This window comes from Diaporthe citri (genome assembly GCF_014595645.1).
Source record: "Diaporthe citri strain NFHF-8-4 chromosome Unknown scaffold_14, whole genome shotgun sequence".
Lineage (NCBI taxonomy): Eukaryota > Fungi > Ascomycota > Sordariomycetes > Diaporthales > Diaporthaceae > Diaporthe > Diaporthe citri.
In genome coordinates this window covers 427,965-455,272 of record NW_025064859.1, presented here as the reverse complement: position 1 = coordinate 455,272, position 27,308 = coordinate 427,965, and the positions used below count along the sequence as shown (strand labels likewise).

General features: G+C 54.7%; 10 protein-coding genes across 10 annotated transcripts; 6 read left to right on the top strand and 4 right to left on the bottom strand.

Moving 5' to 3' along the window:
- Positions 1 to 441: 441 nt before the first annotated feature.
- INS49_005075 (uncharacterized protein) lies at positions 442 to 3,047 on the top strand (the record flags this gene model as incomplete). The annotated part of the gene is made up of 4 exons (XM_043165862.1): positions 442 to 760; positions 847 to 1,479; positions 1,587 to 1,994; positions 2,071 to 3,047. 4 exons carry the CDS (start codon positions 442 to 444, stop codon positions 3,045 to 3,047), a joined length of 2,337 nt encoding a protein of 778 aa, XP_043017625.1.
- A 223-nt stretch (positions 3,048 to 3,270) lies between these two features.
- Positions 3,271 to 7,437, bottom strand: INS49_005074 (uncharacterized protein; the record flags this gene model as incomplete). The annotated part of the gene is made up of 4 exons (XM_043165861.1): positions 3,271 to 3,652; positions 3,748 to 4,724; positions 4,819 to 6,238; positions 6,347 to 7,437. 4 exons carry the CDS (start codon positions 7,435 to 7,437, stop codon positions 3,271 to 3,273), a joined length of 3,870 nt encoding a protein of 1,289 aa, XP_043017624.1.
- Positions 7,438 to 9,773: 2,336 nt separating this feature from the next.
- Positions 9,774 to 11,845, top strand: INS49_005073 (uncharacterized protein; the record flags this gene model as incomplete). Its single annotated transcript, XM_043165860.1, has 4 exons — positions 9,774 to 10,912; positions 11,012 to 11,190; positions 11,249 to 11,365; positions 11,421 to 11,845. The coding sequence occupies 4 exons, from the start codon at positions 9,774 to 9,776 to the stop codon at positions 11,843 to 11,845; spliced, it is 1,860 nt and encodes a 619-aa protein (XP_043017623.1).
- Positions 11,846 to 12,586: 741 nt separating this feature from the next.
- On the bottom strand, positions 12,587 to 14,343 carry INS49_005072 (uncharacterized protein; the record flags this gene model as incomplete). The annotated part of the gene is made up of 8 exons (XM_043165859.1): positions 12,587 to 12,595; positions 12,657 to 12,664; positions 12,716 to 12,886; positions 12,942 to 13,424; positions 13,496 to 13,604; positions 13,692 to 13,891; positions 13,952 to 13,962; positions 14,108 to 14,343. 8 exons carry the CDS (start codon positions 14,341 to 14,343, stop codon positions 12,587 to 12,589), a joined length of 1,227 nt encoding a protein of 408 aa, XP_043017622.1.
- Positions 14,344 to 15,974: 1,631 nt separating this feature from the next.
- On the top strand, positions 15,975 to 16,958 carry INS49_005071 (uncharacterized protein; the record flags this gene model as incomplete). The annotated part of the gene is made up of 1 exon (XM_043165858.1): positions 15,975 to 16,958. One exon carries the CDS (start codon positions 15,975 to 15,977, stop codon positions 16,956 to 16,958), a length of 984 nt encoding a protein of 327 aa, XP_043017621.1.
- Positions 16,959 to 17,786: 828 nt separating this feature from the next.
- Positions 17,787 to 18,584, bottom strand: INS49_005070 (uncharacterized protein; the record flags this gene model as incomplete). Its single annotated transcript, XM_043165857.1, has 1 exon — positions 17,787 to 18,584. The coding sequence occupies one exon, from the start codon at positions 18,582 to 18,584 to the stop codon at positions 17,787 to 17,789; it is 798 nt and encodes a 265-aa protein (XP_043017620.1).
- Positions 18,585 to 18,870: 286 nt separating this feature from the next.
- INS49_005069 (uncharacterized protein) lies at positions 18,871 to 20,766 on the bottom strand (the record flags this gene model as incomplete). The annotated part of the gene is made up of 4 exons (XM_043165856.1): positions 18,871 to 19,636; positions 19,701 to 20,128; positions 20,206 to 20,277; positions 20,368 to 20,766. 4 exons carry the CDS (start codon positions 20,764 to 20,766, stop codon positions 18,871 to 18,873), a joined length of 1,665 nt encoding a protein of 554 aa, XP_043017619.1.
- A 600-nt stretch (positions 20,767 to 21,366) lies between these two features.
- On the top strand, positions 21,367 to 22,482 carry INS49_005068 (uncharacterized protein; the record flags this gene model as incomplete). The annotated part of the gene is made up of 1 exon (XM_043165855.1): positions 21,367 to 22,482. The coding sequence occupies one exon, from the start codon at positions 21,367 to 21,369 to the stop codon at positions 22,480 to 22,482; it is 1,116 nt and encodes a 371-aa protein (XP_043017618.1).
- A 505-nt stretch (positions 22,483 to 22,987) lies between these two features.
- INS49_005067 (uncharacterized protein) lies at positions 22,988 to 23,911 on the top strand (the record flags this gene model as incomplete). The annotated part of the gene is made up of 1 exon (XM_043165854.1): positions 22,988 to 23,911. The coding sequence occupies one exon, from the start codon at positions 22,988 to 22,990 to the stop codon at positions 23,909 to 23,911; it is 924 nt and encodes a 307-aa protein (XP_043017617.1).
- A 1,359-nt stretch (positions 23,912 to 25,270) lies between these two features.
- INS49_005066 (uncharacterized protein) lies at positions 25,271 to 27,046 on the top strand (the record flags this gene model as incomplete). The annotated part of the gene is made up of 1 exon (XM_043165853.1): positions 25,271 to 27,046. One exon carries the CDS (start codon positions 25,271 to 25,273, stop codon positions 27,044 to 27,046), a length of 1,776 nt encoding a protein of 591 aa, XP_043017616.1.
- Between the last annotated feature and the right edge of the window lie 262 nt (positions 27,047 to 27,308).

Here is a 27,308-nt window from a genome sequence, read left to right as displayed (position 1 = left end):
CCCAGGGGATGCCACAACAAGTAAGGAAAAACACAAGTCTAGCGTCGGAGATTGAGCATCGATTTGGAAGGAAGGCAACATGACAGAGGTACAGTGCCCTGCCCTGCCCTGCCCTGCCATGCCATGCCATGCCATGTCACAAATCACCTGGGCTGCCTGGCCATGGAGCACACGCTCGCCTATTTCGTGCGAATTCCAAATGTGTCAAGCCAACCTTAAAGTTCACGTTGTATTACGTGCGACCGACCGCCTCGTACCCTGTGTCCCACCAGCCCGAGTAATACACAGCACACGTACATCTCTGTGGGCAGGGTTCGTCTGAACAATCCCGCTAGCATATATATACCCAGAGCTGGATCCATCTTCCACCGCCCCAGTGTCGACCTCTCCTTTGGCACCAACCTCTCGAGTTGTGTTACGATCGTTTTTCTCACTGCCATCATGTCTGGTTCACCATCTGTACCGGATATCCTCCGGGCTCTCCTCCTGGCCTCGCCCCTGGTTTCTGCTGCCTCCTGCCCGTTTGCTCAGCAACAGCAGAAGAGGGACTCATCGTCTGAATTTCTCAACCGTCGCCAGGACTCAGCCGCCACACCGTTTGGCACGTGTGCCGAGAAGGCCAACGTCGCCGGCGGTGGCACCCGTAGCAGAGACTGGTTCCCCTGTCAACTACGACTCGATGTCCTCCGCCAGAATGCCGCCGAGTCCAACCCGTACGGCGCCGACTTCGACTATGCTGAGGCCTTCAACTCCCTGGACCGTAAGTCACATGTACCCTCATCAGACTGACGACAAAAAAAAAAAAAAAAAAAAACCCTAACAGACCTTCAACTAACCCTGATCCAGTCGATGCTGTCAAGGCCGACCTCAAGGCCCTGCTGAGGGACTCCCAAGCCTTCTGGCCGGCTGACTTCGGCCACTATGGCGGTCTGTTCATCCGTATGGCATGGCACAGCGCGGGCACATACCGGGCCTTCGACGGCCGCGGAGGTTCTGGCATGGGCCAGCAGCGCTTCGCTCCTCTCAACAGCTGGCCGGACAACGCCAGCCTGGACAAGGCCCGGCGGCTGGTCTGGCCCATCAAGCAGAAGTACGGCCGCAAGATCTCGTGGGGCGACCTGATCATCCTCGCCGGCAACGTTGCGCTCGAGGACATGGGCTTCCCAACCTTTGGCTACGGTGGTGGCCGTGTCGACACTTGGCAGGCGGACGAGGCCATCTACTGGGGCTCCGAGGAGACCTTCTTCCCCAATGGCAACGAGGACCGCTACAACGGCAGCACCGACTTCACCGCCCGCGCCGAGAACCTCGAGGTGCCACTGGCAGCCACGCACATGGGTCTCATCTACGTGAACCCCGAGGGCCCAGACGCCAGCTCTGACCCTGCCGCCTCGGCCCTCGATATCCGGACCACATTCGGACGAATGGGCATGAACGACGAGGAGACTGTCGCTCTGATCGCCGGTGGCCATGCCTTCGGTACGTCTTCCTCGGCAGCACAGTTTGCCACCCGCAGATATATTCGCACGGCCGCTACCTCTTCCAGTGTAGATCTGAGCAACCCACTGACCCACTGCTCTTTGCAGGCAAGACACACGGAGCCTTCGACGGCAGCGAGGTAGGAGGCGCTCCCGAGGCTGCTGACCTCGGTGAGCAGCAGCTCGGATGGGCCGGCAGCTTCAAGGAGGGCACCGGCTCCTTCACGTCGGGCCTCGAGGTCACCTGGAGCAAGACGCCCACCAAGTGGTCCAACAACTTCCTCGAGTCCCTGTTCCACAACGAGTGGTCCCTCGTCGAGAGCCCCGGCGGCGCCCACCAGTGGGAGGCCCTCAACGCCACCGCCAACTACCCCCTGCCCTTTGACAACAGCAGCTTCCAGAAGCCGAGGATGCTGACCAGCGATCTGGCTCTCCTGCACGACCCCATCTACTCCAACATCTCCCAGGTCTACCTCGCCAACTTCACCAAGCTCACTGACGACTTCTCCCGAGCCTGTAAGTCATGCCATGCCGTGCCATGCCATCACTGATGCCTTCATGAAAGCCAAAGCTAATCATGACATGTATCCAGGGTACAAGCTCACCCACCGTGACATGGGCCCCCTGGCCCGTTACCTTGGCCCAGAGGTTGCCACCGAGAAGCTCATCTGGCAAGACCCCCTCCCCGACTCGAACGGAACCACCATCGACGACTCCGACGTCACGACCCTGAAGCAGCAGATCCTCGACTCCGGCGTCAGCACCTCGGCCCTCATCTCCACGGCCTGGGCCTCGGCCAGCACCTTCCGCAACACCGACAAGCGAGGCGGCGCCAACGGAGCCCGCATCCGCCTCAAGCCCCAGATTAGCTGGGCCGTCAACACCGGCGCCGGCACGAACCTGTCCGACGTCATCAGCGCCCTCGAGGGCATCCAGTCCGCATACTCCAAGCCCGTCTCCCTGGCTGACCTGATCGTCCTGGGTGGATCTGCAGCCGTCGAGAAGGCAGCCCAGGACGCCGGCTACGCCAATGCCTCCGTTCCTTTCACCCCTGGCCGAGTCGACGCCACGCAGGACCAGACCGACGTCGCCAACTTCGGCTACCTGGAGCCCAAGGCCGATGGCTTCCGCAACTTCGGACGGGGCAACGCCCGCGCCCGCACCGAGGAGATCCTCGTCGACCGGGCCAACCTGCTCGGTCTGACGCCGCCGGAGCTCACCGTCCTGGTGGGCGGCCTCCGCGTGCTCAACACCAACGCCGACGGCTCTTCTCACGGCGTGCTGACCGAGACGCCCGGCCAGCTGACCAATGACTACTTCGTCAACCTGCTCGACATCCAGACCAAGTGGGCCGACTCGGACAGCGGCGAGATCTGGCAGGGCACCGACCGGGCCACCGGCGCCGACAAGTGGACCGCCACGCGCGCCGACCTCGTCTTCGGCTCGCAGTCCGAGCTGCGTGCCATCGCCGAGGTGTACGCCATGTCCGACTCGGGCGAGAAGTTCGTCACTGACTTCGTGGCCGCCTGGAACAAGGTTATGAACGCGGATCGGTTTGATGTCAAGTGATTTTATGATTATGACGGGTCGTCTTGGTGATTGACACGAGGGGGAATAACAATACCAGAAAGGAAGGAGAGAAAAAAAAAAATACGATCAAAAGACTGCCCTGAGATGGAACCGGGGCCTTCACGAAGCGTTCTCTGTTCTCTATTCTTGCACATATTACAAGCATGTTTGTACTTAGTTAGATACCTCGCAGAACGACGCATTCCGCACTCGTTGATATCACTCAATCTCGTGCCATCTCCTCAAGTCGAGGCTTGCACCCACGATCCCGCTCGATCTCCTTCCAGAGCCGCGTATCCCACGCCCTCACGTGGTCCCGGCCTTCGCTGGTCCTCCAGACCTGGTTCAGGGAAGCCGCAAATCGCTGCCTCAGCGCAGCCACCGACAGTTCCACAGTAAAGAGCCCACCCAGTACGAGAGCTAGCGTAGCCCACCACGCAGCATCCCCACCAAAGTTCCGGATGAAGCCGTCGACTACGGAATAGGGGCTGATGACCAGGGAGGTGAAGACGTGGCCCACCACGATGTGAAACAGCCAGATCAGGGCGATCTCGGCGCAGAATATAAGGAGTACAAGTATGGTTTTGTACTGCATCTCCAGGATCCTATCCGCCACGCATCAGTACGCATTATCCAGCATTTTTTTTTTTTTTTAAAAAAAAGAGGAAGCAGTGCTGGTAGCAGGTACAGTGTAACTCACAGTATCTTCACGTTTGTCCAGATCATGCACGCAATAAAGACCAGTGTGCCGATTGCATAAAGCCCGTTGTCATCGGGGGTGGTCGTGTACGCGCCGCCATAGCCTAGCCATGTCAGGAAGGAGATCGCTGTCCCAGCCAAGACGGCATTCGCAATCCACGAGAGGAACACGCCCCAGTTCAGGCCCTGCGCCCGCTGGCCATACGCATAGAGCTCGGGCACAGCCATCAGCGTCCTGGCCTTGAGGTCCTTCTCCCACGCGCCGATCGTCATGGTACAGGCGGTGGAGAAGGCAAAGCCGTAGACAGTCAGGGCCGTGGACTCGTACAGGCTGGTGCCGGTGAAGCCAGCCGCGATCTGGTACAGCGCGGCGGGGAACCAGAACATGGTCTCCTTCCAGAAACTCCCCAGCACAAAGCGAGTGATGCGGTGGTAGTTCCAGCGGCCATGCACGAGGAGCAGCCGCGAGAGGAAGCGGAACTGCGCAATGCTGACGTCGGCGACGCGCGCCGCCTGCTGGCCCTCGCGCCCGGAGATGCCCACGCCCACGTTGGCCGCCGTGATCATGGCCAGGTCGTTGGCGCCGTCGCCGATGGCCAGGGTCAGCGGCCGCCGGTGGCTCGTGAAGCTGGTGCGCACCCACCACCACGCCCGGCCGGGGCCCGTCGTCCCCGGCGGCGGCGAGGGCTCGTCGCGCACCGCGCGCACCAGGAGGGCCTTCTGGGACGGCGACGCCCGGCAGCAGATGACGGAGCCGACGGCAGGGATCAGCTGCGTGAAGAAGGTCTTGCGCAGCCGGGCCGCTTCGGGCTGCTCCAGGGCGGTGAGCGTCTGGCCGTCGATGACGATGGCGCTGTGCGGGGCGGCTTGGCGGTCTGGTGAGTTGAGGATGTCCGAGATCTGCCATTCTAGGTCGCCGTCTTCGACGTCTAGCTGGAAGAGTGCCGTCTCCGGCGTGCAGATGCGGGACGAGTGTGCCTGTCAGAGCCCAGCGTCAGTTTTCAGTCATTCTTGACTAGATCGTGCCGGTGCTGTAGGGTCATTCGCAGTGGATAGACATGTCGGTACTCACGATGTTAATTGCTGTCTCTCGCTTGTCTCCTGTCAGCATCCAGATCTTGATGCGTGCCCTTCGCAGGCGGTCAATCGTCTCCGGTACTCCTTTCTGCAGCTTGTCCTCGACGCCCGATGCTCCGATTAGGTCGAACGAATGCTCGATCTTCTCTCCCACTTCCTCCAACTTCCTCTGACGGTCTGTCAGGCTGACCTGCGCATCGTGGTACTCCCTCTTCCACGATCTGTACTCTTCGTTGGACAGATACCGGTGTGCGAAAACAAGCGTTCGAAGACCTTCTCTCGCATACTCATCAATATGGTCGAGGCATCGGCTGAGGGCCTCATCCTCATTCATGTGCGACTCTTGATATGGGCTCGAGCGTCCGGCGTATGGGTTCGTATCGAAGAATCCTTGCGTTCCAGGGTTCCACGTATGTACCGAAATCGGACTCGTCGGAGACTCCAACGAGCGCCTGGGAAAGGACAGATTCGTTGACCCCCTCTGGTGTTGCCTGAGCGACTGTCTCCTGGAGTCCATTTGTGCCTTTCTCAGACGCGGCAGCACAATCGTATCAGCGCCTTTGCAAATAACCCAGAGCCTACCATCCGGACGGCGGACAACGATAGACATCCTCTTCCGCTTACTACTGAACTCAATAACGTCCAGTACCTCGTACGTCTCGCGCCTCCCTTCTTGGCCCAGACCGTGCGAGATTTCGAGAGTAAGCGACTGTGTTGAGCGCTCGACGACCAGGATCCCGAGATCTTGTGCTGCTCTCACCAGGGCCAGCTCATCAGGCGATGACGCCTGGAAATCCGTGATCTCGCCGGTCTCGGGGTCTTTCTCGGGGAGGCATGTGTGACAGACAGCAAGTGCTAGGATGTATTCGTAGGCTGCTTGGGAGAGGGTAGATCTCGGATCTTGACGAATTTGAGCCACGAGGTCGTCAGTCGTCTGGCCTCGACCTTCTGGGGCCGCAGGGGTCTTGTCCGCAGTAAGTCCCCTATCTTGGTGCCACCAGCTTGTTCCCGCCACGCTGATCCTGCGGAACTTCATGATGTTATCGGTGAGCGTCCCAGTCTTGTCCGAGAAAACATAGCCGATCTGGCCAAGGTCGTCCAGGATAATGTTCGTGTTGCAGCCCGCCGGCGTGTCTGATTCCTCGTGGTGCATCTCGACATCAGAAGCAACTAGTACGGCCAGGTTGAGTTTGACAGCTTCAATGGCCATTATGAGTGACATTGGGACGACATTCGAGAACTGGATGATGAAACCGATTATGACCTCTTGGTCAGAGACGACCGACAGCATGAGATACCATGGTATATTTGAACCTTGCCAGTAGATCTTGAAGCCCATGTAGAGCAGTACTGAGGTGACGAGCATGTATAGGGCAAGAAAAATGACGATCAGGTTAACGAACTTCTCGAGAGCACTGCTATGTGTTAATAACCTGCTGCGGGTCTCAAAGTGACAAATTCCGGAACACTCAAAAGCACAACAGACGGGGAACCATAGTGAAAGGAAGGAAAATGGTGCTTACGGCCTTTTCGCTTCCGGATTACGGTTAGCATTCATGCGGATTTTGGTGTCCTCGCCAGTGTTTATAACCATGCCGATGATGAACCTTGTGTTTTTGATCTCGCATCCCCGATAAATGATGTTGTCCACATTCAGAGGCAATGTCTCGCTGCCGTCAACTGTAGCGGTTCCGTCGAAGTTGTAAAGGTCCTGATTTGGATGCTCGATGGTGAAGTAGACATCGGAAGTCGAGATATTCTGCACCGAAACCAAATCCAACCTCTTTAAGCCCGCTGGCACCATCTTGCTCTTCAAATTGGTCTCGCCGTCCAGGGCCCTGGTATCCACGAACGCGACACCCTCGTCGGCGTAGAGAAGGACTATGTCTGCTGGGACCTGTTCATCTCCCGCTAGCCTCACAACGTCCCCGACTTTCAGGTCACCCCATTGCGATGTCGTCCATGGTGTGCTTGGGCTCCTTCCATCCGAGGACGGGCTTAAAGCCAGCTCTGAGTCTGCTGCAGATACCCGCTTCCCGTGCTGTTTGCCTGTTGCACCGTGCTCACTTCCCAAGATGGTGACTTTACTCGCGTTTTCGGCCTTGTCCAGCGTATATCTCTTCCAGTCATCATAGCCTTCTTTTGCGATGGTAAGAGCCACAAATATCAACAATGGGATGAGAGTCGTGAACCGTCCCGTCGTGCTGAATCCTGGAATCATCTGAAGAATTGCGATGATCAGAAAATACATATTGGCCAGCCTAGAGAATTGATAGATAAGTTGTCTCGGGACAAAGTTCCATATGGTATACCGAGAGGTCCTGATCCGGTTGGAAATGTACGGGCGTCCCGTCCGCTCATCAACCAGCGGTTCCTCCCCGAGTCGCAATGGTATCCTGCGGCCATCTGGGGCAGCTCGCGCGGTTCGTCTCAAGCGGAGGAACTCCAACACTCTTGCACCCAGAGACGCAACTTTTCCGGTCTTGCTTGCCTGGACCCCGTCCTCGTCCAGAAGTGTCTGTCGCGCGCTGGGCCGGGAGACGGAGCCCTCGAGGGCGGACATTTCGAGCCACTCGCTTGAGCCATCGCGGTCGGATTTCCTTTGATCGGCCATTTTTGGAAATCTGAAGCCGCTAGCTTCTCCCTGTCCAACCTGAATCGTGGACACGCGAAAACACGTCGTCCGTCACCGGGCGATGGGTCAAACCCCAGGCAGAAGACAATGGCTGGCTCCAGACATCAGTCCGGGTCGAATGTTGCGAAAAGGAGGCAAAAAGCGACAAAGAGGCGTCATGGTCGGATTGGCAGAGTTTGACGGAGCTCGGGAAAATGAATCGGGCAGCAGATGGTTTGATGAGTTGGAGGCGCAAGCCGGCTGTGAAGGGGTGCTGTGTGTCTCTTGGCCCCTTGGCCCTGACTCCTGGATCAACCAGATCAGCCAGTCCAGCCAGTCCTGAGGCCCGCCACGGAGGCATGACGCACTAAGCAAACCGGCTTGGCTGAATCCTATCCAAGAATGCTACCTAGTCATTTATCAAGCTCCCACACCTGCCGCTAGGCCGCGTGTTAAGCTTGTATGGGTGGCCAAGAGATCTTCGATTCATCTGGGCTGTGCAGCTGCGCATTCGTAACTAACGCCGCTTTCTTGTCTTGGTTCCCTCGGTCTCGGATACCTCTGCGAGCCGTCAAGCCTATCTCATGATAAGTACACTACCTGACAGCTGATAGAGCCAGCATTTCCTGAGACGTCTATATTTATAGTCTTCACAAGTCCGCCTGTGGGTAGATGCGAAAGCTTGAATATCAGCGAAACAAGTCTGCCCACATTCTACACAAAAACCTGATGTTAACAGTGACGTATGACTACTAAACATGACTGTGGCGTCACGCAAAATCAGACAAACTGCGGGATAGAAACAACATCCCAACGGCATTTGGGTGAGACCAGGGTAACTCCCGTGACTTTGGTTCTGTTGTTCATGACTCTTTGTAGTGGGCTATGTGGCCAGGGTCTGGATACAAGACAAGGCTATTGTCCTACCAAATAGAATGAGTAACTGGCAGTGACCTTGTGATCAAGTAACAATCACTGGTGCATTTTCAGGCCATGACATGATAAGCAGCAATTTGGAAGCCATCATGAATATAAATGCATCCCCTTACATCAACCATGTTCCTGTGTCTCTCTTCCACGAGACAGGGCCTTCAAGGATTAGATGTGACTTCACGGATCGCCTACCAAATTCCTCGGAACCTTGCTTGTTTAAAACATTTTTGTTGTTAAATGATAAGAATTTAGTGGCATGCAAGGCAGGTTAAATTGCCAGACTACGATGGACTGCTTTTGCATCGCAAGGAGTCATGCTCTCATTTTCTATCTTGGTGGGCTCGGCTGCACGATTCACCTCGAATACCCCCATTGATGCCCTTTGTTCTGCCCTTATATCCAGAACCAATCATTCTATGGCCACATAGTAGTATCAAAGACCGAAACCGGCCAAATCCTCCCTGTCCAATAGGAGGTGCTGGCCGGAATCGTCTTTCCTCTGAGTGGAAGCTTCTGTGGCTTCTGTGCATGGGAATAGAAGACTGGCTATGCACATTCCACTGCTATTCGTCGTACCCACCATTTCACCATCTGCCCATAGGATCAGAAATCCGCACTTCTGCTAGCCACTCGGATTCTAGAAGGCGATAAGGACCTTTGATATTTGGAGCATGTATCCCAGCCACCCGGACAAGACTCCTCTGGTGAAAGGATCCCATGACTGGCTCGTCCAAGGTATTGATGTCCATGATACCTTACCATGGCATCCAAATTGCTCCCCTGCGTATTTGGAGCAGATTTAAATATTGTTGACACAACAAATTTGAGTGGTTCTTATACCATGCCAATCCATTACCGGGGAACATTCACGCATGTATCCTGCGGCATCACAGAGAACCTCTAGTAGCTGTGGAGCATACAACATTCAGTCTATAGTGGCTTGTGTCCTATCGTCATAAACTCTACAGACATGACCTTGATTTTAATCCAGGTCGTCCACAGAGTTGTTCCAAGGCCTCAAGCACTATACAGCATAAGAGAGAGATTCTTCTGTCTTGTATTGGATTGACATTCAAACAATAACGACCAGTCTGGTGACCCAAGCATTATCCCAACTATTATCGATATCGAAAGAGGCATTACCATGACGCACGGCCCCATAAGCCAGTGAATGTTCGTCCCGTCTCCTGCAGATTCAGCCAAGCTTTTGTGGCATCACCGCCCACAACACACCAGCGCGTCCAACAACAACGCGACAAGACCAGCTCGATAACGCACCTCGTCGGACAACACACAGTACCAAGGCAATCGCGAATCAACAAAACGAATTCTTCATCTGTATTCAGCGTCATTATCTTGCAAAATTGAGCCAACAAATATATAATCCTCATTCCATGCTCAAAATGCAAACCACGGAACACATCCACCCAGGTGGCAAGCCAGCCCTGGCCAAGCCTCAGCCCCTTGACGACAAAGTCCGACATCACGGAGACATCAATTTCCACCGCCTGATTCCAAAGTCCAGAAGGAAAAGCAAGGTTGAAGACGATGCCAGCACCACAGAGAATATCGAGGTCCAAGAGAAGGACGAGACTGAAGAAGAAGTAGTTGAGGGTCGCCTATACGCGTGGGCTTCCAACATTTGCCACCTTGAAGATACCAAGGTCAAGGTAGAGGACCTCTCTGATAGAGAGATTGACTCTCGACTTGCACAGAACACCCAGGGGCTTCTTTCAAAGATTCTCAAGTGCGATGCAGCAGAGATGCAAGTGGGTGCATACTTCAGGTCAAAACAGCATGAAGGGCAGACCACAGAGGAGTTCACCATTCAAGGCCCACTGGGCGATTGGAGAGTCTGCTGCAAAACGTATCACAACATTGATGCTCGCGGTGGACCAAACTCCCAGTACCGAAAATCGGCAACCGCTAAACGGATCTTGGCGAAGGCAAAGGCGAGAGCGGGACCAGCACCATCTGACGCTCAGGTGAAGCACGTTGCGTGCCGAATACTCGCAAAGCGCCACATCGACCTTGCTGATGGTATTGCTGAGGTTAAATGGCCCGACCTGCTCCGTGAGGCCCACGAAATCCTGTACAATCATCGAGGAGATGCCACTCTCCAGTCAAGAATGAACGAGGAATTGAGTGGCGCCACAGAAGGCCCGGCGACCCTGACCCCCGAACTAGTAGACCTGGTAGAAAACAATCTGCTCACGGGACAGAAGAAGAAAAACAAATTGCACCAGTTCATACTTGATGAAGAGGCATCAACGTTGCGTGAGCACGTCGAAGGTTTCGATATTGTCATCTTGAGGGACGGGAAACACGAGTTGATTTGTGGCGTTGTCGCGGAGGCGGTGCAGAAACTCTTCCCAGCTGATACCGTGGACAAGATGAGCACTGCGGTCGAAGCATTCGCCTGGCGCTTCCCCTACAAGAAGCCTGACGAATCCCGGCATCCTACAAGCCAGACGGTGCATTTGGCTGCAAATCCGAGCAAAGACGTGCGCTCAGAAGAGTGCCAGCAACCGCACTTTGCAGTGTGTGGGGTTGAGCATTACGGAGTGCATCACGAGACTGGTCGCGGCAGCGGTTTCAATGGTCTCTGTTTTCAAAAGTTCTTTACCTGACAGAACCCCAGGCTACTCAAGAGTACTGCCTGGAAAGACGAATTCCCGAAACTCAAGGGAGGCGTCTATGGTGTGGCCGCGAAAGTGTCGACGCTCGTTTTGGAGGCCTGGGACCATAAACTATATGAGGCCTACCTGGAGATTCGTCAGCACCTGCCCGAAGAACTCAAGATGACATTGGCGACAACATGTAAGTAACGATACCTCGTAATCGTTCCTGACACAAGCCTGAATAACACTATTCACAGGCGAGAATCCATACGGATACATGGCACAGCTCGTAGACACACTCACCGAAGGCCACACCGACGTGAAGGACTGGATGCAAGGCATGGCGGCCCTGACCTGCTTCGGCAACTTCTCTGGTAATTTTCTAGTTCCCGTCCCGCCTACTGACAGATACACTGACCACTACTACAGGGGGCGACCTAGTACTCAAGCAGCTCGGGGTCCGCATTGCTTTCCCCAGCGGATCGAATTGCCACCTGCGAGGACAGGGCCTTCACCACTTCATCTCTAGATACAAGGGGATCCGACACTCTCTAGTCCTGACCAATAAAGAGTCGGTGCGAAGAACTATCGACGACTTGGACCAGCGCCTCAAAGAGGAAACAGAAAGGGCTGCCTGGACTGACGAGGAGCACGAGCTTGACAAAGCCTATACGGAGGGCAAGGATGCCATGCGGGAGCGCACCTGGAGCCTCATCAAGGCAGAACTACAAGAGAAAGAGGACGAAGCACGAGAGGAACTGGCGGCCAAACGTAAGGAGGCCGACAACTCCAAGGAAGACCATCCGGAGGACCTGCCGAAAAAGAAGGCGAAGAAGTCGAAGACGGCACAATGATTACACGCGCAACCAGCACCATGGGGGACTCGCACTATAAGTGTCAACTCCTGGGTCGAAGAACGTCTTCTTCTTGCCCAAGAGGGAATTCCATTGCACGAGTGGCAGGAGCAGATCGCAATTCGCCGTTGTCGCGGCTGTAAATTTAGCTGTGGCAGCAGCGTGAGAAGAGCGCCGTGTCTACGTGGGCTGTGTATAATAAATAAAGAGTAAGAGTATTTCCGCAACATAAATCACAATCATCGCGACACGATGCGTGAGCTTCTCGCAGATCAACCACCAGAGGTAAGTGGAACGTGTACTAATGTGATTATGCCTACCCGGAGCCCTTCCACTTAACACATTGACCACAGCATCGAACCCTAAGGAGCTCGTTGGGATGTTCCGTGACTTCTTTCGTCCGGTGGAGCCACGGTCCCGACCCATCATCAACTCATCCTCAGACGGAACTCTAACCAACTTAACGGAGAAACTACGTCGCGGTTGTACGAGAAGAGATTCACGATTTACTGTGTAGTGCATCAACAATACCTCCCATCGCAAATTTGACAGTGTTGACCGGAACGGACCCCGGATGGCACGCTGAGAGTGTGTTGTGAAAATGTTTGCATGTAGCTGCAAGCAACTGAATCATAAACTTCAGGATCACGAGCAATTCAACGGGACACAGAACGCAGAATTAATATCAAAATTGATTGCGTCTGGTATCATTTAAGCTACATTCAGATGTTACTAACACACTCACACCCACTTCCCATTGCTGTCAGCCAAGACCACAAGCCTGTGGGTTTTCCTAAGGTCTCAGACTTACCCAGGCTTCTGCCATTTGTGAGCCTCACTGCTCGATCTGATGATGGGCATCGGCCGTACCATTGGTGTTACCATTGTTCTCGTTGCCCACGCCATTCGTCCGGGCTGAATGGAAAGGGCCGAGCAGCCATTCGCCAATCTCCTTGAGGCAGGCCTCGCTCTTGTGTTCGGCGTCAGCTCGGAAGTCCGGCTCGCGCACGACGCCGCCAATGCGCTGGTCAAAGTTGTGGACTGCACGGCTTCTGTCAGAAGTGGCCTCAGCGCTGCCGGAGATAGCATCACTTACTCGTGTCTGGGACAAGCAGCCACTTGTAGCTGGACCCGTCGTTGTAGGTCTGCTCAAAGTGGAAGCGGTCGTCGTCAAAGAGCATCTGCCCGTGGTCGGACTGGCCCTCACGGCCAACAGTCTGCTCCATAGCGGGCACCTCGCGGCCGGCAAGCTTGCTGATGGTGCGCCAGGCCTCGTGGGCGTACATGTCCAGCTCGCAGCCGATGATCATGACGCGACGAGGAAGAATGTCGTGCTCTGCGAAGAACGGGCTGAGGAGCGGGTTGCGGAGGTCGGTTCCGTGAGGAATGTACGACCAGTCGATCATGGGCGACATGGAAAGCATGTAGTCCGTTTCGCGGGCGCGGAAGCCACCGACCCCGGCCTTGTATCGCCGGAGCCGGCTCTTTTGATGATGGGTCACAGTGAAGTCGCATGGCGGGTAGAAGGCGAAGACTGAGCTGACGATGGGCCGGATAGCGGGCAGTTGGGTGACAGTCACTTGAATCCTCCTTGTCAGTACGAGACCTGTAGACGACACTGGAACTCCATCATCGGATATTGTCACTCACAGGCGAGGTTTCCGCCCGCATCCCAGCCGCCGACGGCAATCCGAGAACGATCGATGTGGGGAGCAATCTCGGGATCGGACAGAGTCGCAAGTATCAGGGCCTCAACGTCCTAGAAGTAGACCAGGTTTCAGCATTTGGTGGGCGCATCAGAATCGCGGCCAGACTTCTTCAGCATGCAGAGGCAGGGTGTACGCACGTGAACCGACATGGGAAACGTCGTCTTGGGCGCTTTGTTGTAGTTCAGGGCAACGACTGTTGCCGAGTACCGACTGGCAAATTTGGCATTCCATGCATCGTTGTCCTGGGGAGTTCCCATGATAAACCCACCCCCGTGGATTGTGAAGCACAGGGGCATCTGCCGAGGCTTCTCCTTGTCATATGGCTTAGGGAAGAAAACTCTTCGAACATGTCAGCGGGAGGTCAAACGTTGAGATAGATCAGGGCCAGGTTTCTCACCTGACAGGAAGCTTTGGGCGGCATTGGTAAGTCTTGAGCAGATTCGGTTGATGCAAGGGCGAGCGGATGGAATCTTGGACATCACGAATCAGACTGGCCGGCTTCAGGAATCCCTGCGCGGCGCCCAGCGAGATAGAGTAACCCCACCGCGTGTACCATGGCAAGAACTGTGCCTCTCTTTTCTCGCCGGGCTTGTCCTCGTGGGTGGGCGGCTGGTAGACCACAGCGCTCTGCGGGCGTGGTTGCTGGCTCAGCGCGCCCGTCTCGCGGCGTTGAGAGGCATGAATGAGCTCCTGGCTCTGGTTTGAGTGGTGAACCAGCGGGCCCGCAGTGGGATTCTGATGAACCTGGGGCAGAGCTTCGGTCGTTTGTGTCTGAGTTGCGGTAGCCATCGCGATTGGATTCGTTGTTCACCAGGCGAGGAGGAAAACGTGCGAGGTACGTGTGTCTTGTGGAACCTTCGTTGCCAACAACTGTCGTAGGAGATCGGGGAGCTTGTTAGACTTTATCATCATGAGCGAAGGTCGTCTCGGGAAAAGGCATTCTGGATCTCGATCCTGCTGTCTGACGCATAAGGTCGGTAAGCCACATGTGAGCGGCGCATGACAATTTGCTTGACAAAGCAGATGAATATTAGCGATTCCAGGTGCGCGGCACACAGAATTGCATTGATGTCCTTCTGGTGACGTTGGGCCGCCCTGAATTTCATGCGCCGTGCCAGTCAAGAAGCTCCGGATTGGGACTGGATCTCAGTTCTTGAATCAATCAAGGCCAGGACCAAGGTTGATCCTCCCAAGGCTTCCCACATTTCCACCCGAGGCTGCGGCTCCGATGTGTGTGCGTTGTGGAGCATAACCAAAAGGTGCCTGAACGAGGCTCTGGAAAGTCAATTTAGACACCGCTATTATGCGACTTCATTCAGTTAGGGACGGTGCTACTTGTACACATCTAATTGGCCGTTGTGCCGCCGTTCAACAAGGGGCTCCAGGGTATCGACAATGGACCGGCGTTTTGGATCAGCACTTGGCTGCGGCTCTAGTCTCCTTGTAACTGCAGTCGGTTCCCAACTGAACGGACCATCCGGATAAGAAATTCGAATCATGTATCACATGGAACTTTTTTTTTTTTGGACCTGCATTTTCCATGTCTCCTGGCCCTAGCAAATATGTTGTCGGTTAGCCGGACTCATGTTTCGGTACGGGATGTCCCTTACAACACTTTCCGCTCTCACATGGAACAGAAGTTCATGATCCATACGTACTCCACACTCCGGCTAAGGATTTTTAATCAAAGAGACCGATCACATGTTCATCCAAATATGGGCAAGGCGACAATTCAGGGCAGCCTGTGCATGGCCACGAACTTGGCACAGTTCTTATTGAAAGGCACGGAATGTGAGAAAATGCTCTCTGCAATAATGCTCAATTAAAATAGCTTCCAGCTCTGCCTCGCGAGCGGCCTGCAAGGGTGAGCTTCTTGGAATTGTGGGGATGGTGTATTTGGTGAACCATGCTGTTGATCTGACAGAGGGTTGCCATTCACCAGGTGAATTGTCACACTTTCACAGCCCAAAAATCATGTGGACAGATGGGTTCATTACTACGGCATATGAAGAAAACTGCAAGGAACTTTTGGCAATTTGTAAAGTGCCTGTTTGCTGCTATCGACAATGTGGTTACAGGGGCGTTCAGCAGCAGTGTTCAGGATAAGTATTGAATTTGCGTTGATACAAGATGACTGAGGAGCAACAGCAAGGGAAGAGTTTTGTCAAAAGTCGGTTTGATTTGACCTCAACAAGCGAGCCGACCTCTGGACCTCGCTCCTGCCATGATCTGAGGAGACATCAGACGAAGTCAGTGACAAAACATAGGTGCTGAATTGTTACTGTAGCATGAACCACGAGTGCCCCTCCTCCTACTTGAGCAAGTCAGACTGCCCAAGAAATGAGACACATCACACATGCGGCTGCAAACCAAGAAAACTGAACCCAAAGCCAAAAGAACCATCAAAGACAACAGCAACAATGAAAAAGAAAGTCACTGAAAGGCCCACCACAGACCGTATCTTCTGGCCAAAATGGCAGATCAAATTCAGCAACAACACGGTCTACCCAACCGAGTTCGGCGGAGTCCACCTCGGAACTTTGGCTGAAAAGCAGGCACCGAGAAACCCGCACGAGCCCAAGCCCAGGAAAAAAGGCTTCTTCCCTCCACTTGACATGCTGTTCATCGACAGCTACGTATTCGATTACTACGAGCGCCCGGACGTCGAAATAGGATTCGACACAGGTGGCGGCGTGCCCGGAACTTTGAATGTGGTCGAGAAGGTCGCAATCAACGCCAGCTCGCTGTCCCACTCAAAAGAGAAGGATGGCATATGGTTAAAGAAACTACGGTTCATCCTGCACAACTTCCCAAAAGTCAGGGCCATCAATGTGCTAACTTCCGTGGTTCTCGACATGGCGAGTCCAGCCTCCCTGCCAGAGCCGATCTACTTCATGGACGTCGCAAACACCTCGGTTCGTGACCGTATGCGCCATGGAATCCTGACCGGAGACGAGCTGAGAATGTTACCCAACAACCCCGAGACCCTGCGGCCTAGTGACTTCGCCTTGCAGGAGTGGGATAGCCTGCCGAAGGAGTGGCCCATGTTCGGGAAGCGAAAGGCGAAAGGCACCGCCCCAGAACTGTACATGGGAACGATGGTATTCTTTGGGAAGGAGTGGGTCAGTCTGGAAGGGGTCGGGGCACCAGGGCGTCTTTGCTCCTTGGGAAGTCGGAGTGCGGATCCCATGGGGGCTATCGTCAGGAGGGAGAAGGACAAGCCTGCTCAAATGGCTCAGGCGGACACCCGAGCGCCGGACAAGAAGGATCTCAAGAAGAAACCCTCGAAGTTTGGCCTGAGGCACAAGGGATCGGGTTTGTCGCTCTTGAGGCAAGCATCGACATTTTCCATGAGGAGCCAGCCGTCGAAGCCAAGTCTCAAGCGTCAAAAAACATGGGCTTAGAAGATATCTTTCAACAGCAGAGCAAGGATTCAAGGTTATCATTTTTGGGATCGGCATCATCGCGACCCAACAGTCCGTTGAGCAAGATCGAGGGCATAATCACCATGAACTCAGATTCGAGAAGGAATAGAACTAGATCAAAATATTTTGTTCCACTGGGACAGTCTTGAGTATCCGCCATAATCAAATTGATTTTGATGCAACGATGCGAGTAACGTGGCCCTCTTAAGTCAGCCTCAAAGCACGAGAAATCGGCTCCAGACCTCGACAGTAGAGCGTTGCCGAAAGACGGACATCATGTGTCGCCATAGAGGAGGCCGACCGAATGTACTACATTTTCATCTACGGTACCTGATACTGAACAACATTTAATGAGAAGGACAGGATTGAGGGCTTGCCGGCGATGTTAAACACTGTGGAGAGGCTGTAGAGGGGCGGCAATTAAGCAACGCTTTCAATACCAAGAAACATTGGCACAGAGCTTTTCTTGCATGCGGGTTAGACGGCCCACGCATTTGGAGTTGTGAACGCACGTGGGAGCCTGCAGTTGGACCTAATAACCGCTTGGAAAAGAAGCGGCTGGAACCGAGCAGGAATGAACCAACCACCAACCTCGCGACCAACCAATCAACCAACTAACCAACTCGTGGTTGGCAACGAAAGAAAGATATTGTCCCATCCTCCCCGAGGTCTTGAAATGCTCCTGCCTCAGCTCTAGGGGCCGTGACAAAGACAGAAAAGCGATGTCAAACTCGTTACCAATACAGAACACCATCAACTCATTTGCGTAATTATTCAGCCTGCAGTACCAACCACCACATTACCCAATCAATGCAGCCCACTATTTTCAACCACTAGTAGGATGTCCTCGATAATCTCCGTAGCAGAGCAATACTGTTGCTTCCAACATTTCTGTAGAATGCCATTACAGACAGAAGATTCTTGCGGGAAGATGCCCCTCGCAAAACGAGATTTGACCTCCTCATGCCAGCCAGGGTCTCCGCTGACGATATCCGAAAAAGGTTCCTCCCCAGTCATGATGAAATACACGGTGGATCCAAGGGCAAAAATATCCGTTGTGAAGTCGGCAGCGAATTCATCCTCTCGAGGACAGAGATACCGGCATGGCTCGCAGCTACAGCCATCCAGAATAACATCACCGTCCTCCGAAAGGTGCTGTCCTTGGAAATCGGCTAGCTTTAGATGCAGCTCGCTGTCCACCAGCACGTTGGTAGGCTGGATATCGCAATGGAGCACCCTCCGCGAATGGATATGATCTACTGCTTCGGACGGTTCTCGACACCATGCCAACCTCTGCTGAAGAGATGGCCTGGGATGATCTGACGCAGACAGGAAGTCATGGATTGTTCCGTTGGCGACACGCTCGAGATGGAGACCAGCCTCTGTGTATCCCTTGTGCGTAACAATGCGGGGATGTCGACCGACCACGGTGGGGATCTGGTGTTCAAGCTCAAGTCGGGTCAGGTCGCCGCCAGGCTCCAGTGGGTATTTCAAAACGGTCGAATCGTCGACCTCCCCGATGAAAGCGCTGGTTCCGCATGCAACCATTCGTTGCACACCCGGCGGATAGTAGTACCGGTATTCAACGACCTCGCATTCCGCCATAGCAGGAGAGAAATTACAAGCATGAGCATTTTCTCGTCATCTCACTGTCAGCCACAACAAGTAAAATGCAGTACAAGCCCTGAAGTGCATCTGCGACGATGTGGCCAGGACAATCCCACCACCACCATGCCTCAGGTGGTAAAAGGGGGTGGCATTGTCAAGGCACCATGAGCTACTGAAGCACTGACTTTCGGTTCGCAATGAGCATCTCTCGTGATGCTACAAGCCACATTGCATTGAGTGGTTTGCTATGTGAAAATCATGTCTTTATCTTCTTTTACATATCTCAAACGGTGGTTCGGATGGGATGGGCCTCGGTATTGAACACCCAAGATTGCCCATTTGCTCCTGGAGTACTGGTAAATCCCACAGCAATATCAGGCCGGTGTGCCAGATACTGATACTTCAGAGTCTCAGCCAAGAAGAAGCTCGGCTGCAGGTTCTCATAACGATTCAGCAGGCCTGTTGCGTTGGCTGGTTGAGGAATACTCTCGGGCGGTAATGTGGCATTGTTGACGTCCAGGATGGGTGAGTACCCCGATCCGACTTTCAGGTACGTCTGTATGGAGACGAAGTAGTCCCAAATGTAATCGAGCCAGAGCCGGTCATCTGTGGCCAGGTAGGCATAGTACCAGCTCTCAAGCGCTTCTGCGCCGATGGCCGACGTCTGGCCAGTGATGAAAAACCCAGCGCGGTCGTAGAAATCAGCCTGGTCCTCGGGGACCGGACGCACCTGGCCTGTGGAGTTGTCGATTCTGGAGTCCAACCACGCCCAGTCGTTAGGACCCAATTTTGTGGCGGTCTCGACGTAGATTTGCCGGCACCCCTCGGCCAGCTCCAGTCCATAGTCCACATAACTTGGCTGTTCCAGCGCAACACCGCCGAGGATGAAGTTACCACCTGAAAAGCAGGTCAAGTGCTGGCTCTGTGGGATGAGATACATTGAGCCATTGGTTCCTGTGATATTGTATTCCGTCAACCAAGTTACTTCTGGGGCCGTTGTTGGGTTCGAGCTCAGATAGGTGATGGTGGATTCGGCAGCTTTGATCCATCTAGCCATTATTAGCACTCTTGCGTCCAAGACATACCAGAGCTCCCAGTTGTGGATGCACTCACTCCTGCTTGTATGACTCGAACCGATCAGGCGCATAGGAGTACATCTTGATCAGATACTCGTAGTAACTGTCCAAGGCTCCTATCCAGCCCCCGAAACTACTGGTAAAGGTTCCATTGAGGACGCTGACGGAGATGCCAATAAGCCCTGGCAAAGGTTCACCCACGCTTGGGTTGCGCGGCTGAAGGAGGTATGCCTCCGCTTTCCTTGCCAAATCCTCATACTCGGACAACCCTGTTAGATCTGAGAGCCGTGTCCATTCCAAAATCAAAGTCCCAGCCTCTGCGGGGTTGGTCAAGTCGCTGTCCTCGGTCACTTCATATGACTGGTTGTTGAGAAACAAGTTCCTTCGAGGCAGGCCTGTCGGTGTTTTGAACGCATATTTGAAGGTATCTGCAAGAGACTGGGCCTGTTCAAGAAGCCTGCTGGTCTGGAAAGCTCGCCATCAGTCTGCTCTGTTTCCGCCGTGCATTCATGGCCAACCTCCCGTGGGTAGTTCCTGCTTACATTCTTGTCAAGATGGGAGAATGGACCATCGAGCAAATCATGCGCGGATAGCAGGCCACCGAGATAACGGATCTAGGGTCTCCATCAGATGTCAGGTGCCACCAACCTCCGTATGCAGTCCAACCGGACGAATGTGGAGAGGCGGGGTTGCTGTATACTGACGTTGACCTCGAAAAGCCTGCAAGCATTGTTGGTTGGTGTCCGGGTGAAGTCGATGGTGTCTATGAAGGCCAAGGACTTGTCCACGATGTCGTCAAGCTCCATGATGATGGCTGTGCCGAGGGCGTCAACCACGCTGAGTCCCCATCCGCAGCCGTACACCCGGTTGCTGTCGCCGGCGCTGTTGACGGGACGCAGCTCGTCGTTGGGGAATGCGTATTCGAAATACCCATCCATGGCGAACTCGAAGGCATCTCGGATCTCCGCTGCCCGCTTCCTATCGAGATCCTGCGTGCTTGAATTGTTCGACTCATCGGATCGGCCAAGAACGGTGGCTGATGCTACGACTGAGGTCACCAACCACAGTGACAAGATGGCCCCGGGAACATTGGACGAGCGCATTGTCAGCTTGGTCGTTTCCACAAGTGAGAGTGAGGAATGAAGATGACTTTGGAAAAGGGAACGAAGCAGGACGGACAACTGTATTGACAGAATAATTATACTGACCGTGCAGGCGGTTGACGTACTGGAATTGTCACTGGTTGGATAACATACGCGCAATCTCGTTACACTTCCGGGGCGGCACCCGTGCTGCAACCACGATGCTCGCTGCGGTAATATGCATGCAACCTTCTCGTATTAATCTACTGTGCATGAAATCTGAAGAACACAAAACCAAACACTACTGCAGTAGTGGGACAGCCACGACAGGTGAATCACTCTCCCAATAACAGCAACTCTGACCTCGTGAGTGTTGCACATTCGTCATGATGTTTGCTCACCAATTTCGAGCAGATCTTATGGGAAGTTAGGCGCGCATCAGCTCACCCGCGCCTGGTACTGGTCTACACCATCTACAGTAGGGGGCTTACACTCAACCAACCCCGCTCACTAAGCGCCACAAGTGCTCCCGCTGCCTAATCTAGTGAATTGACAAAAAGTATTTCCAAACTTCTCGACTTTCTCCTCCCTGAATTCTCTCTTCTCCCCTCATACGTAAAAATGACTGACACAGACGGTACGACCAGGACGCTGACGGCCAGCTGCTACTGCAAGGCAGTGCAGTACAGCATCCAAGTTCCACAAGCCAACCTTCCCCTGTCCGTCCATCTCTGCCACTGCAGCATCTGCCGCTATACCCATGGAACTTTGTGCATATTCCACGCAGTACTGCCTTCAGACATCCAGCCCAAGTTCATCGCCCCTTCGTCGCTATCAAATCTGACGGGCTACAAGCACGCCCATGCCCAATCCGAGCGCTTCTTCTGCACCACCTGCGGGAGTCACATTGGAGATCGGGACTTTGAAGCAGCGCCGGGGGCAACAGAGATGGAATGGAGGATTTCCACCAGTCTGTTCTCGGAACAGGGGGAGGACTTGTTCCAGATGAAGACCAACTGCTTCACGGAGGGCTCGACGGGTGGCTCAGGACTGTTCGATTTCCTGCCCAAGATGGGCGATCGGGAGATGAAGACCTTCAACCCCGGGCCAGACAGCGGCTGGTGGTCAGCAGGAATGAAGGACGACCCTCCCAAGCAAGAGTTTGACGGTGAAGGGAACGAGGTCCTACGAGCGGGCTGCCATTGTGGCGGCGTGTCGTTCACGATCCCCAGGCCGACCTTACCCGCCGTCAAGAACGATCCTTTCATATCACGATACGTCTCGCCAACCGAGCAAGGGAAATGGAAGGCTTTCCTGGATGTATGTGACGACTGTCGCCTCAACGCCGGTGTGCACGTTGTGCCCTGGGTTCCTGTGCCCCGGGCGCTGATCCGGCCGCCAATGCCGCTTGGGCTGGCCCCATACGGCACGCTGAAGACGTATGTATCCTCGGAGGGGACGCTGCGGGGCTTTTGTGGCGACTGTGGCGCAAGCGTGATCTTCTCGTGCGATAGTCGGACGCCGACGCCCGAGCAGCAAATCATCAGCGTGCCTGCTGGTCTCTTGAGAGCACCTGAGGGAGTCCTTGCCGAGAAGTGGGTGACGTGGAGAGGCTGTCTTGCGAACTTCAAGAGCGGCCATCGTTTCGATCCTGTTTTTGCGGACAGTCTCCTAGAGGGCCTTCAGAACTGGTCGAAGAAACAATACGGCGAGGCTCTCATCTACTCAGTTGACTGATTGCCTGTCCTCAAGGACGTCGTCCTATTGTGGGATTTAGACATCTGGATATGTGTTTTTTATGTATTAAGCAGATCATGAATCCGTTGACCATGTCTTCGTAGCAATTCTATCATTTCGCTCATTTCATTTGGTCAAGTCCCTCAACATTAATCTTGAGCTTGCCTGGCCGTACCGTACAGTGCCTTGGTGTGCGTGCCAAGAAGCCGAAGCATTCTAGGGCATCGTTTCCATGTATATTGAACTGCAAGAATTCGTCTGATATCCTTCGCGAATGTGATGGCGGTTGCAAGGATGTTTCAAAAATGGGCAGAATGCGAGTGTACGGGGTGCAGTAGTGCAGGTTCGTTTCAAGTTCGGATCTGGTGGTGTTTCAACTGCTCGAGAAATCATCCGTGTGCAGACTGCTTCCGCGCCAGCTATTTCAAGCCATGCCAGACTTCAATTGACTGTTGACGCGAGATCTCTTCACACAACGATTTACTCACTTTGGTTACAAACTGAAATGGCTTCGAAAGCATTGATCGGCTTCAACGCTGCGGCGGCCGTCGGGGCATTCGTCCTCTACCTCGGCGGCGCGCGGGTGGTGCTCGACAGCAACAGCGGGGAAGCGCAGCCGCTTGTTGACATCGTTCAAAGTTCGCATGCACAAGCAGTAGGATCATCTGACGGCAAGGGAAGCAACTACACATGCACTCATTCGGAGATGAAGCCCAAGTTCCTGTCGTATGATCCAATCATGGTCTACATAGAGAACTTCATATCACCTTACGAGACGGAACATCTGAAAAAGCTTGCGCAAGTCTCACCTCAGTCCGCAAACCTTGGCCTGACGACCGGGCTAACACGCTGCCACAGTCTAGCAGAATATGAGCCATCCGTGGTACAGAACTTCAACAACCAAGCTGGAGACAAGAAGGTCTACGTGGACTCGAGCTCCAGGAAAAGTGAAACCGCCTGGCTCGAAAACGGTGATCCCGTTGTGGACTGCGTAAAGTCTCGGGCAGCGGTGTTCCAGGGCTTTGCACCCAACGCTACCATGGAGCAGCTTGCAGTGCTCAAGTACACCGCCGGCGGCTCGTTCGAGACGCACTACGACTGGCACTATGCAACACCACGGCCGGTGGACCGTATCACCAGCTTCTTCGCAACGCTTGAGGCCTCGGACGACATCGAAGGGGGCTCGACGTGGTTCCCGATGGTCCTCCAGCCGGCGTGGAAGGACAAGGGGCCTTGGTGCAAGTGGCTAGACTGCTCGTACCAGAGAGGGCTGGCGGTGCGCCCGATCCCAGGGAATGCGGTCTTCTGGGTGAACTTCAGGAAGGACGGATCCGGGCATCGGGATACTGCACATGGAGGGCAGCCGGTGCTGAAGGGGTCTAAGATTGGGCTGAACATCTGGACTCGCGGGAAGGTAAATGGCAACTAAAGTAGATTGATTGTCTGGCCAGATCCGTACCTGAATTATAATTTAAGGTTTGCTGGGGTGGCCTGCATGAGTCTTTGGCCAGACCGCGGAAGATTGTCCCAGGTTGCGTGGCTCGATTCCTAATTTTGCTGTCTCTTGAAGGCTGTGAAACGAGCGTTCCAAGAGGCTAGTCGGAGACACATGATTCATGGCAGCTGTAATTAACGACCTATCCGGACTCTGAGACGTTTGTCTACAGAACTGTCCACGAAAATACACCCGACTTATGTCAGGGGCCAGCACACACGATCCACCCGCATAGAGGAGGGTCCCAAGACAGAAACACACCTCGAACTCAGAGGCATCAGATTGCAGACAATACCACAGCACCGCAAAAGAGAGAAGTATGGACATGCATTTTCCGGTAAGCGTGATCTAGGCAACCACGCCGCTGAGCCAAAAAGGGTCGAATTTCCGGCTTGTGGGGTGAGAAGAACCCCAGGGCTCCACGCTGCCTGCTTGTCAGGATTCACAAAAACAAAAGCGAAGTGTCAAACTCATACTTGAGCGAGCTGACATATAGTTCGGACAACTGATGGGGTTTCAGCCGACCTGGGCAAGGTAAGTCTTTATTTTTGTAGCTACTTCGCTGAGCATGAAGTTCACGAGTTGTATTATGAAGGCTGCTCAACAGGTGTCCAATCGGTGCCTGGCGTCAGCTCATTCCATGCGGGTGATCGACATTAGCTCGGTGCCGATTCGGCGAGGGTTCCGGTCTCATGAACTCTGTTCGGAGGCTAAACGAGTGGTAATGTAACGTCGGCAGTGGCCCCATTGAACCAGCTTCCCGGGTTTCTCGGGTTCAGGTCCTTTTTTCTCGTATGGGCATTGAGTTCACGCCATGTGGATGTGGAACGTTTGATGTGAATTAAGCAAACAGTATCCGGCGTAGAGCAAAGCAGCTTGCGAGCCCCTTTGCTGAAACGAGTAGGCTGCTCCACTGAAACTGCTCAAAACAATCAAGCAAGCATACCACTTGCTGAATGAGTGCGGGCCAGCGAGGGCTGGGCGCTACAAGTTCGAGCGGAAAGGCCTGCATGCAGTGTCGGTGCCGTCTCGGCACTCAGGACGAACTGCCCTGCATCTGCACCCTCCCAACCTGTCAGGGGACGAAATGGAATGGCGTGCCGAGTCTCATGGCCCAGAGACAATGACTAGTGCGCCGAGGGCGCGCCCGCCGGCACCGACGAGACCGACAGGCCTGGGCGCTTGCCCTACAAGGACGTTATCTCCTCCTTCTGTCGTCCATATATAGGGCCCTGCTTGGCACCTTCTGCCCTTCAGTCTCGTGCGACATGGCAAGTATGTGTAACATAGAATATGGACCAAGAGACACACATCCTCCATGAGAAGGCTGGAGGCCCTGGCTCAGATACAAGTTTGAGTCGAGGGCAATCCCCGGCGGATAACAAGATCGACTTGAAGGAATGGACCATCACGACAGAATCCGGGCAAGGGGACGGCCCAAGCAGTCCGGACAATGAGCCCCCAAGTGAGAAGCCCGTCGTCTCACCCAGCCCCGATGGAGACCCGTCACAGGCAGTACCACCGCCGTACTCGTCCTTCACAGTCGGGGAGAAGCGAATGATCGTCCTCGCTGCCGCGTTGGCCGCCTTCTTCTCGCCGCTGACGGGCCAGATCTACTTCCCAGCGCTCAACGTCATCGCCAAGGAGTTCAACGTGTCGGCCTCGCAGATCAACCTGACGGTGACGACCTACATGATTTTTCAGGGCGTCGCCCCGATGTTCTTCGGCGGGTTTGCCGACACCGCCGGGCGCCGACCCGCGTTCGTGCTGTGCTTCGTCATCTACATGCTCGCCAACGAGGGCGTCGCCGTCTGCAGCAAGTACTCGGAGCTGCTGGTCCTGCGCTGCTTCCAGAGCGCCGGCATCGCGGCCACCGTCGCGCTGAGCCAGGCCGTCATCGCCGACACCGTCACCAGCGCCGAGAGGGGCAACTATATCGGCATCACCATGCTGCCCATCGTGCTGGCCCCGAGCCTGGGCCCCGTGCTGGGTGGGGTCCTCTCTCAGTACCTGGGGTGGAGGTCGATATTCTGGTTCCTGACCATCCTCGCCGCTGTCACGCTCATACTCATGTTGTTCTTCTTCCCCGAGACGTGCCGGAAGCTGGTCGGCGACGGTAGCATCCGTCCTCATCCCGTGTACAGGACGCTCTGGCAGGTGATCACTGACCGCCGAAAGAAGCGCCAGGCGGAGAGAAACGGCGACCGCGAGGCCCTCCGGAGTATCAAGATGGCCACATCGAAAAAGAACCGTCCCCAGCTCAAGATCGGCTTCGGCAACCCCCTGGACTCGCTGACGATGCTCTTCGAGCCGCTCCTCGGCGTCCTCCTCGGCTACAGCGCCATCGTCTTCGCCGGCTTCTACGCCATAGCAACCGTCATGCCCTCCCAGTTCGAGCGCCTGTATGGTTTCGACAACGTCAAAATCGGCCTGATGTACCTCCCAATGGCCGGCGGGTCCGTCGTCGCGGCTTTCGTGACCGGCCCGGCCATCGACTGGAACTACCGCCGCCACGCCAAGAGGCTCGGCATGCCATTGACCAAGGGCGCCCAGGACGACCTGTCAAACTTCCCCGTGGAGCGCGCGCGCATCGAGATAGGCCTGCCGCTCCTGGCGCTCGCCACTGTTGTCCTCTTCGCTTGGGGGTGGGCGCTGCAGTACGGGGCTCCTATCGCCGTGCCGTGCATATTGTTGTTCCTGATGGGCGTCGGGATGATCGGGTACACGAATGCGTCGAGTGTGCTGATCGTCGATATGTATCCCAAAAAGGCCGGGGCGGCCACCGCTGCGAACAATCTGACTCGGTGTCTTCTCGGTGCCGCAGCGACCGGCGCCGTCTCGCCCATGATCGATGCTATTGGTGTTGGCTGGACGTTCATGATTTTTGGCTTCTTGTACATGGCTGGGGCGCCTCTGCTGCTGCTTATAATGAAGAATGGCATCCAGTGGAGACGCAATATTCGGGCAAAGGAGGAGAGAAAACGGGTCAAGGCCGAGGAGAAGAAGAGGGAGCGGGAGAGTGAAAGGTCAAATCAGAGTGCCGGTCAGAGCGCTGATAAGGTTCCGTAAGAGGCTTTCCGAGGCAGATTCCGCAAAGTTCTTACCCCTCGACCATCATGAAAGTTGAGCTTCTCGGCAGTCTCGGGGTCAATTCTCAGTTTAAGCGTTGTTCTTGGGTTTCGGCATGGCAGACATTGGATTACTTTGGGTCCCACATGGCAGCTTTGACACTGTTTGCAGCGCACAGATTGACATGCGGCATTAGCTCAGGCGTTTTGGTGGGAATCATGAGTGAATGGGGGGGGGGGTTCCCCGATATCGTTCACTGGGT